The sequence below is a fragment of the Pollachius pollachius genome, assembly GCF_949987615.1.
Source record: "Pollachius pollachius genome assembly, chromosome: 1".
NCBI classification, from domain to species: domain Eukaryota; kingdom Metazoa; phylum Chordata; class Actinopteri; order Gadiformes; family Gadidae; genus Pollachius; species Pollachius pollachius.
Genome location: NC_136934.1, coordinates 33,445,841 through 33,456,980, shown reverse-complemented (window position 1 = coordinate 33,456,980; position 11,140 = coordinate 33,445,841). Strand labels below are relative to the sequence as shown.

At 47.4% G+C, this 11,140-nt stretch overlaps 1 protein-coding gene across 1 annotated transcript in view; it reads right to left on the bottom strand.

Annotated features, from left to right (window-relative positions):
• Positions 1-10,380, bottom strand: part of grik5 (glutamate receptor, ionotropic, kainate 5) — a gene marked incomplete at its 3' end in the record, with an annotated part of 35,467 nt that extends 25,087 nt beyond the window's left edge. The window contains 4 exon segments of the mRNA XM_079751611.1: positions 2,079-2,244; positions 3,779-3,876; positions 8,533-8,697; positions 10,254-10,380. Of these exon segments, the coding sequence (XP_079607737.1) occupies positions 2,079-2,244; positions 3,779-3,876; positions 8,533-8,697; positions 10,254-10,365 (541 nt within the window). The 5' untranslated portion in view covers positions 10,366-10,380.
• Between the last annotated feature and the right edge of the window lie 760 nt (positions 10,381-11,140).

Here is an 11,140-nt window from a genome sequence, read left to right as displayed (position 1 = left end):
TGGGGGAGGGAGGGAGAGAGCGGACACCCTTGGGTGCAGCAGCAGAGCACCAGCGGCTAACTGCCAGGGAGACATTGGATGCTTGTTGATCCTTAAATCAATAAGAAACTCTCAGGCAGATGTTGGCTCGCTGCTCAATTGGAAGGTGGGGAGAAAAGACCCACGTTGACCATCTATCAATTTATCACGTTCAATGACAGACGATACACTCTCTTTGTTCAGCATCGCTCCGTTGGATTTGTGGGTTTTACAGGGCAGACATGTTGACATGATTCATTCTCAGAGCTCTGCAGATGGTGGTTCTGGGAGGGGGGCGCGGGGCGGGCTAGAGGGGCAGGGATGCAAGCCGGATTGCCCTGGTGGCACAGAGGGCTAAGCCGAGCGTTCACGATGTCAAGAGTCTGGCGAGAGCAAACATCCCTGACTCCCCGAGCCCCTCCCCCCCCTGTGCTGTCAGCCTCCCATTAGCATGAAATGAATCGATGTTACACCCTTCTCCGAACACGACACCTTCACCACCACATCCATAACAACGGCGGCGGCGGCGGCGGCCACGGCTCGGTCTGACGCTAAATAAAAAGAAGGAGTAAACGACCGGCACCTAGGCATCGTCGGCGGCAACGCGCTCCAAGTGTCAAATCAAATGAGCCGCGCCAGTAAGTAGGGCTTCAATCGGAGCGATATTAGGAACATGAATATGTATCTGTGCCGTCTCGGAGGCTGAGCGAGGGGAGGGCAGAGAGCCGGCGTGAAGCTGTGAGTAATAGTCTGAGTGTGGTGTGAGCCGCGCTCAGGAGCAGAGCAGCGCACTGAACTTTAAAGGCCTGTCTGATAGAGAGGCCGCCGCATGGCTACAACACACACACACACACACACACACACACACACACACACACACACACACACACACACACACATACACAACCACACAAACACACACACCCCTGCGCGGTGTGTGTGTGTGTGTGTATGTGTGTGTGTGTGTGTGTGTGTATTTGTGCATGTGTGTGGCTGTAACACTCGTTTTTACAGGTATTACACTCCAACTGATTCCTCAGTAGGAGTGTTTCAAGCCATGTCACACTTACACACACACACACACACACAAACACACACACACACACACACAAACAGATATACAAACAGATAAACCCACAAATGCACACAGACATGCATGTACAATCATACACATGTACACATCATACACATATATGTTGTACACACCCTCAAATATGACGTTACTAATGCTCACACTTAGGGCTGCTCGATTATGGGAAAAATCCTAATCACGATTATTTTGGTCAATATTGATTATTTTTGAGTTTGAAAACATGTTACAATTATTCAGCAGGTCTCTCCCAAAAAAAACTTTGCAACTGAGAATCTTGAAAATTCGCACAAAATGGTCAAAAAGAAAATGTTCCAATCTAAAATAATTTACAGATATGTATCCAGCTGTTCTGCCCTTTCTATAAACCATGAAAAAAAATGAAATAATTGATGTTCATTTTGTGGTCATTTGACCCTAAAATTGAAATCGCGATCGAAATTTGATTAATCGCCCAGCCCTACTCACACTACTTAGAGTCCAATACACCATCATCCTCGTCATGAATCATAATCTGATCATATGCACAGGCCCGCCGCTCCCTATACGCAGAGTACGCAGGGTGCGTAGGGCACCAAGTACCTGGGGGGGCACCAAAAATTATGGTTTGTAAAAAAATAAAAAAATAAAAAAAATTATTACATTATTGAATTAAAAAAAATAATAAATTATTTATGAAGAGGCCCACCGTTGTTTTTTCTTAATTGCATAACCTATCACTCAATTTCGGCAATTATATGTTTTTACCTAATATGTAAAAAGAGGCTCCCCCCCCCCCCCCCCCCCCCCGCGTAGGGCACCGAAATGGCCAGCAGCGGCCCTGCACGTGCATACTCCCATACAAATACCCTACAGCCACAGACATACTTACGCTTAACATGTAATCCAACACGGATTTAGACACTCATTCTGATCCCATGCACAGCGTGCACATGGTTGGGCCAAAACCCATGGTCTGAGTTGTACTTACACTCGGCCTTGGCACACACCAGGCTGGCAGAGGGGTAGCTGAAGGAGCGCAGGATGGCCCCGACGGCCAGGCTCAGGTCCTCGTTGCTGGGGTACAGCGTAACGGACGCAAAGCGCAGGTACGGCAAGCGAGGGGTCTCCTCGGGACCGATCTTTACATGAGGGATCTAATGGGAGTGGAGGAGAGGGAGGGGGAGGAGGGGAGAGGGGGGGAGAGGAGGGGAGAGGGATGGGGGAGGAGGGGAGAGGGATGGGGGAGGAGGGGAGAGGGATGGGGGGAGGGAGGGAGAGGAGGGGGAGGAGGGGAGGGGGGGAGGAGGGGAAGGAGGGGAGAGGGATGGGGGAGGGAGGGAGAGGAGGGGGAGGAGGGGAGAGGAGGGGGAGGAGGGGAGAGGGATGGGGGAGGGAGGGAGAGGAGGGGGAGGAGGGGAGAGGGATGGGGAGGAGGGAGGGGGGGAGGAGGGAGAGGAGGGGAGAGGGATGGGGAGGAGGGGAGAGGGGGGAGGAGGGGAAGGAGGGGAGAGGGATGGGGAGGAGGGGAGAGGGAGGGGGAGGAGGGGAGAGGGATGGGGAGGAGGGGATGGGGGAGGAGGGGAGAGAGAGAGAGAGAGGGGGAGGAGGGGAGGGGGGGAGGAGGGGAAGGAGGGGAGAGGGATGGGGAGGAGGGGAAAGGGATGGGGGAGGAGAGGAGAGGGAGGGGGAGGAGGGGAGAGGGAGGGGGAGGAGAGGAGAGGGATGGGGAGAAAGGGAGATGGATGGGGAGGAGAGGAGAGGAGGGGGATGGGGAGCAGAGGAGAAGAGGGAGACAGGATAGAGGTGAGGCGAGAGTGGAAGGGTAGGAGAGGGGAGGTTAAGAGTAGTGGAGGGATGAGGAGGAGAAGGGAGGAGGGAGAGAAGAGGGAGAGGAGAGGGATCGGAGAGGGATGGAGGGCCAGGGGGAAGGGGATAGGATAGGACAGGAGATGATAGAGGTAGAGGAGAGAAGAGGAGAGAAGAGTGGGAGAGGTGAGGAGAAGAGTGAGGTGAAAATGAGGGCAGAAGTGGAGAGGAAGGATAAGGGGAGGAGAGGGTTGAAGAAGAAAAGACCGAAGAGGAGATGAGAGGAGAGAATAATTAGAGGATATCAAGATGGACGGGGACAAGGCCGGTATGGGGAGAGAAGAAGAAGAGGAGGTATTAATGTTCCCACAAAAAACATTAGAACACTCATAGCCACAAAGAAGGGTCCATGAAAGAAAGATCGAAGGGATGAAAGAGATACGAGGGAGAGGGAGGCGCAGAGGGAACACAGGGAGCAGGGGATAAAAGGCCACCAGGTAGAAAGCAGAAAACAGATGGAGAAGGTGCATGATGGTAATTACATGAGAGGAGATTCTATGCACACGTGAGGGCAAATCTCTACAGGCCCCCAACATGAAGAGTTAGTGTGTAGGAGGGGCTGTCTAAGCACGTACATGTGCACATCAAGGTCGCCAACGCGTGTTGGTGCATGTGCTTGTGAATGGGTGCCCTTGGTGGCGCGTTTGTGTATATACTGTATATGCATGTTAATGTAAAGTGTGCATGTTTGTAGGCTATCTGTGATTGGACTGAGTGTTAGTGTGTGTGTGTGTGTGTGTGTGTATGTGTGTGTGTGTCACTTTGTGTTATTTGTGTGTGTGTACATGTGTGTGTGTGTGTGTGTGTGTGTGTAACGCTCACCTCCTTCTCCCCACATATGTGACTGACAGTCGAGCCGGAGGCGGGACTGGAGGCGGGACCTATAACCGAGACGACACCCTTGGGTAGGATCTGACACACTGCAAAGGAGAAGGCAAATAAGCAAAATACTTTAGCTTATTTCCCTTATCTCTGGTTCCTCTCTCTCTTTGATACGAGGACCATGAGACATCCCTGACGTCTTTCTGACACCCCTGTTGCTATAACCGTCGTTAGGATATTCAGTTATTCAGCTCATTTTCACTCAGATATTCGCTGTTCAAACTCCATCGTCCTCAAGTGACCTCAAGTCCCTTTTGAAAAAGGTTTCTTTCCAATCAGTCATTTAAATGAGTTCATGTGATGTAGTGAATAAATGTAGTTTAACTCAGGCAATATCGGTATCCGTAGTAACTCAATTGTGAATGATGACATTTATAGTTGTAGTTATAGTAAGTGACGCACACAACAATCATTTATTTAATCAAATTGACCCGACTGTCCGGTAGAGATCCTTAAAAACAGAAGATTGGGGAAAGCCTAATTGTCTTGGATATTGTCGATGGGCGTCTCACAGAGAGACAGAGATGGATCTCATCAGGAGAACAAGGGAAACGCAGGGTAAGTCTGTTTAACTAGAATTCTGTCAACAACCAGTCAATAACCCTGCTGAGAGCTGTGAGGAGCAGGCCTGGAATTATCAGGGGGCCACAGGGGGTTTGGCCCCTCCAGATGTGATGAGGAGCCCCATGGAGATCCACCAGGAGATACCCTTGTGGGGGGTCCTCTAAATTCAACTGTTCTTATAGGAATTGAAATCAATATTCAATATATTTTAATATTCATGTCTTTTGCTGTGTCCGAATATTAATTATAGCAAGTGTATTACAAATTGAACTACCCCATGATGGATGTAAATGGTTTACTATTTAAACTACTGCAGTTGTGATTTGTAACTCAACCCCTAGGGGGCGCAAATTAGCGTGTGCGCTTCATTGACGTATCCTTCTTGATTAACAAGATTGGTGCCCAGGCCTACATTCAAAGAAATTGTACATGTACAATAATTGCTTTTGGTGAAACATGTCAAACTCTAATTCGATGGTTTGCAAAAAAACAACAAAAAAGTAAAAAGTAATTAGCCTAAATTATGTTATTACACGTCTGTATACTTCAATCATATAGGATATTACAATCCACTTGTCTTTAATGGCCTGCATGAACATCTGAGACGTACCTGAAAGGGTGAGTAAATACAAAATATGTTGCATTGTAAACTGTCCTTGCAGGCTGGTATATTGTGTGTACAATTACTGTGGCCACTTGCTGTGTGTCGGCACCATTATGGAGCAAAGTGAACCATTTGAGTCCAGTTGAATGCCACAGCATGATTAACACCCTGGTGAGGAGAAGAAGATGAGCAGGTTGTCTACTATCTATCTATCATCTATATATACAGTGTATACCTGTATGGTATATATATATACTGACTGTCTGTCAGTATATATATATCTTTCTATCATCTATATATCTGTCTGTCTGTCTGTCTGCCTGTCTGTCTGTCTGTCTGTCTGTCCATCTATCTATCAATATATATATATATATATCATCCATCAATCCATCTATCTATCTATCTATCTTTCTATCTATCCATCCATCCATCCATCCATCTATCTATCTATCTATCTATCTATCTATCTATCTATCTATCTATCTATCTATCTATCTATCTATCTATCTATCTATCTATCTGTCTACAAATATATATATATATCTGTTCAGAGTTCACCTAGACCCTGCATAGCCATCCAGTCCATTCCGCCTACCATTGTATGTTGTACGTCCTGGCACTTAATGTACATTGTACTTATTCATAGTACTTAATTGTGTAGCATCTGCAGTAGCTGCTATCACTGCTGTATAAGGGAAATGGGTTAGCCTAGCGATTGTTAGTACTTGCACTTGGTTTTATGAACATCTTCACTGTACCAACAGCGATATATTACTTCACTTCTTCCATCCATCCATCTGTCTGTCTCTCTATCTATGTGGGCAAACATTATTTCCTATAATAGTAAATAAAGTCAGAACTCTAGGACTTATCAACCCTCCTTTACATCCTTCAGATACCTCATTCTTACATGCATAATGTGGTAATTAATTTCCCATATGGTTATTATTATGAGTATGATTGTGATTACAAGTGTGATTAGGATCATGACTGTGAATGTGGTGGCGATTAAGACGCTGCCTCAAATGATTGTTGTTATGATTGTATTTTGTGATATGATTATGGCAATCTGTTGTCCTCATTTTTTGTATTATTATTATTCATATTCTATGCCCTTGTGTTGTTTTGTAATGTGATGCTATTTAATTCAAATCCATTAAACAAGACATTCACTTACACACACATGCACCCACACACATACACATACACATGCACACACACACACACAAACACACATGCCGACGCACCGACACGGTCCTGCACGCGCGCACCCACACACTTGCTAACACACACACACACACACACAAACACTGCTAGTGTGGTCATTGTCTGTCTGCACATGTTGCTAACCTCACGCCCATACAGTCTCCATCTGGGAATCTGCATGAGGACGTCCTCCTCCACACACACACACACACACACACACACACACACACATAAACACACTAGTTTCGGACCGCTGAGATGAGGAGATGTCTGATAGAGAGAACAAAAAATCCCACCGGCAAACACCCCGTCAGTGCTGTTTGACTCCTTGCCAAGGACACACACATGCACACACACACACACACGCACATACACATACATACACACACACACAAAAAAAACACGCACACACACACAAACACACACACGCACAAACACACGCACACACACATTCATATACACACACACACACACACACACACACACACACACACACACAAACACACAGCTCATGCATGCACATATGCGCACAAAGGCTCCCATGCACGGACAGACATTTAGCCAGTAGCTGGTGGCGGGGCATCGACCTGGCAGGACGGGTCCGTGCGGTTAGCCTCTCCTCTGCTCGGCCCACCGTGGGACGCCGTGGCCCGTCCGTCAGGAGGGCCGTCATTACCCGGTCGTTGGCTTGATTTGATACCATCAGTCTTCCTTTGCTTTTATTGTTTCTATTTGGTGCAGCCAGTCCTCCGCTGGGTATTGGGTGTATTTAATAAGCAGTTAGGGCTCACTGGGCCCTGCTCAAGTGCCCTTCTGTCTTGTAGTCATGCGTGATAACATTTATGGGACTGACAGGCGTCTCTGCTGGTTTCAATAAAATCCACGCTTCGGTTGAATGCGGCCGACCAATGAACTGTTTAAAATGTCACGTCAACCGAAATCAAGCGGAAAGTGGGAGTTTTAAATAGTTTTGAAAGATTCCTCTACGGTCGCCCACTTAAAACGATGACTACTTTATGCACCTCATCATCAACATGATAAAGTGACCGTAAAGTCACATACGGTTGGCACCAGGCCGCTTGCTAATGGTGTGTTCCTCTATGTGGCTAGTAGCACTGTGAGCCCTACATTACTAGCATGGACACATTCATCAAGGGTTTTATTCACCTAGCTGCCTGTTTGGAAGATTCACAGCAACCAGCAGCCCATTTCTTTTATGGTTCTACTTTACAACGCCAGGGTTTTGGTACTCTGCTAGGAAGTGTTATTAAGATCCTTATAGCGATTTGACTGATAAAGAAATAAAATTGAACAAATTGCTTAGCAAAGAGATTAAGTAAGTGACACTTGCAATTTTATTGTTGTTTAGGGATATACTATCTGCTTAGAACATAATGAAAACATTTGTGATGTATTTTTTTATATCACATCCAGAATGTATATAAAGTGTTTTTTGTGAGTGTGTATTGACCACAGCCAGTATTGTCTAGGGGATAATCAATGGTCTGTTCCTATGCTCGGCTAATTAAAGGTAAGCAGTCATGTCGATCAATGTTCATTGTCTTTTTTGTAACTTTTGCCAATGAGAAGATGAGAAAATGAGATGAGTGAAAAATTTTAAATACAGAATACAGACTTCAAGGTGCTGCAGGTGAGATTTAAGAGCTATTATCTGAGTGTAATTGGTGAGAAATGGCTAGCCATCCGTCAGCCGTTAGTGCTGTGAGGATATCTATTTTGACGGCGCAGGCCTCTTTATGAGACAATTGACATTTTTGACAGCTCCCGGCTAATGCCTGATCATTGGGGGAACCAGTCGCGGTATCTCTTCCCTGAATGGTCAGGGAATCCATCTTGCCTGTCAATCACCGGTGCGGTGCATATAATACATCACTTCTCAATGGCAGAGAAAAACAGGGAGAGGGGGAGGTTGTTTCAGTGGTTTTGCTCTTTCTCTCTTTACAAATCAAAACTATTATTGAGAACCTATCGTCAGCTGTGAAAGCCGTCTTCTCACCTCATGTTCTTACCCCACCGCCACCCCCTTCTGTTGCGCCCTATGCACATTTCTTTGGGGATTTTGGATGAGGGATGAAGACATGCATGTTCTATGTACTTCATGTTCCTCCATGGTAAACATTGGCTCATGAGTAGACACCTTCATCCAAAGTGAAGTAGCAGTCAGGCATCTTGCTCAAGGACGCCTACAGGTAAGCTGCTGACTCTTGGGATCGAACCCAGTACCTTCCCACTACATTATGGTTCCTAGTAAAGTGGAAGGGTTCTCCTGGCCTCCTGTGGACCCCATGGCTCCACTCACTGGTGTCGGTGGTGTCGTACTGGGAGTCCTTCTGCAGCTCGTAGATGTCCACCTCCACGCGGGCCCGCGACGGGCCCTCCATCACGCTGTTGATGTTCTCCCTGGCCAGGGCCAGGGCCAGCCGCTCCCCGCGGCCGCACACCGACTGGTCGTCCAGGATGGCCGCTACGGGCGCGGGACAACAAGAGAGGGGTTAAGGGGGACGTGGAGGGTGCTGGTGGTGGTGACGGTGCTGGTTGTTCATGTGGGGATGGTGCTGGTGGGGAGTGGTGGGGGTTATGGTTAGGGGGCGTGCTGGTGATGGTGGCATTCTGAGTGGTGGTGAGGATGCTGGGGTTGAAGAGGGGGTTTTACTGGAAATTGCGGTGGTGGATAGGGTGAGGTGGTGGGGAGTGGTGGTGGAGGTGGGGGGTAGTGGTTAGTGGGAGAGGTGGTGATGGTGGCGATGATGTGGATCGGAGTTGTGACGTTGGGGGTGAAGGTGATGGTGGTAGTGGAGGTTGGGGTGGATAGGTTGAGGTGGTGGAGGTGGGTCTGGGGGTGGTTGTGGGGATCGTAATGATAGTTGTAAATATGATGGTGAGGGTGGTGGCTGGTGTGAGGTGGTGGAGTTTGAGATGGTTATAGGAATCCTAGTGGCACTTGTAAAGATGACGGCGGCAGTGGTGGTGGTGGTGGTGTTGGTGGTGGTGGATAGTGTGAGGTGGTGGGGGTGGAGGTGGTTTTGAGGATCGTTGTGGTAGGTAATGATGGTGGTGTTGGAGGTGGTGGTGGTGGTAGTGGTGGTTGTTGGTTGTGGTGATAGATAGCGTGAGATGGTTGTGAGGATCATTGTGGTACTTGTAATGACGGTGGTGTTGGGGGTAGTGGTGCTGATGGAAAGCGTTGGAGGTTGGGGTAGGTAACAGGAAACCAAGCTGGAAGAATAGGGAGGAAATAGTGTGAACAAATGATGGGATATGATGGGGGGAATAGATGGATTTTGTTCAGTGAGAGCCATGAGAGGGCGATGAGGGAGGGAGGAAATAAGAGAGGAGGGAAAATAGAAAAGCAAAGCAGCATTTCTCCGTAATGTAACCCAGAGCTCGGTGCATGTGTGGGAGGGAGTGGGCACCAGGATGACAGAGCAAGAGGGTGAGTAAGATGAATATGTAAGCGCTGTTACTAGTGATTACGTTTCTGTTGCTAGGCTGACACTTAGACGATTTTCAGCATCTCAGGCGACAGAATGGCGATATGCAAGCAACCGCATCCAGTTCCATTGTTAGAAATCATTGTTGGTGTTTACTTGCAGATTCAGATTCCTTTATTGCTCCTGGGGGAAATGGTTTAACGGCTACAGCTCGGTCCAGTATTTGATCCTTTTGTAGAGAATTTTTTCATCTGGGATCAATAAAGTACAAACTTATCTTATCTTTTTAACACATCTAAGCAGGGTAAGGATTTGGAAGGATCAAGAACAACAGAATATTCTGCTGCTCATAATAACACATCTTGCATTGTCTTGACAACGCTTTCCAGACAATGGTCTCATCTGATACACCTTTGGGGGTCAGGTGTGGGCTGAGGCTCAGGCTGAGGCTCAGGCTGAGGCTCATGCTATTGCTAGGCCTAGTTTTAGCGTTAGGGACTATAAGGCCCCTAATGTCCCATGCGAAAAGAGGAGAGCAGCAGGTTAGGTCTGGAGGAAAAGGGTTAGGGTCTGGAAGGCCCATACTTACCCATGCGGACAGAGGAGAGCACTGGGGCCTGGCTGAGGGAGCGAGGCGCCATGGTAACTAGCAGGAAGGAGACACAGTGTATCGACAGCAGCAGTGCTGGCAGAGCCGGCATCTTCTACTGCTCCTCATGGAGAACGGTCTGCTGGCTGCCTGCACCGCCACCTTGAACGGGAGGAAACAAGATGACGGTGTTGTCATATTTGATGTCGCTTATTTTCAATGACAACTATGAAAGGCAATGGGTTTTGAAATATCTCAATGCAAAGGGGTCATCATTTAATTTAATAATTTAACACAGTGACATTTAAGCGCACATGAAGAAAGGCTCTCTCTCTCTCTCTCTCTCTCTCTCTCTCTCTCTCTCTCTCTCTCTCTCTTTCTCTCTCACACACACACGCATCACATTACATTAGAGTTAAACAAAAAAACATGCGAGTATAAAAAAAAACACGTTATTATGCTCCAATGCAGCAGATGTTTGTGGTGCTATTAATATATGCAAACACACACCCACACCAACACCCATACATACCACAACACACACAGACCCCCACGCAGATGTACAAACACACATCCAAAGAGGGATAAACAAGGGATTCTACTTTCATTGCTAGTGATGAAGATGTTGCCTGTCAGATCAGAGAGACCAACGGTCCCATGCATACGCTCCATATAACAACACACACATACACTAACACAGACACACGCACACACAAACACACACAGTGGTGTCTCCTGTTGAAATTCTACCATTTACAAGTGACAGGCCTGAGCATCGCGGGATCTCCCTGAGGCGGTTTGAAGACAACATCAAAACAAAACAAAGAAAAACCACTGCACACATAACAGCACGCTGCGTGTTCACCTTCACACACGTGCGGCACGCT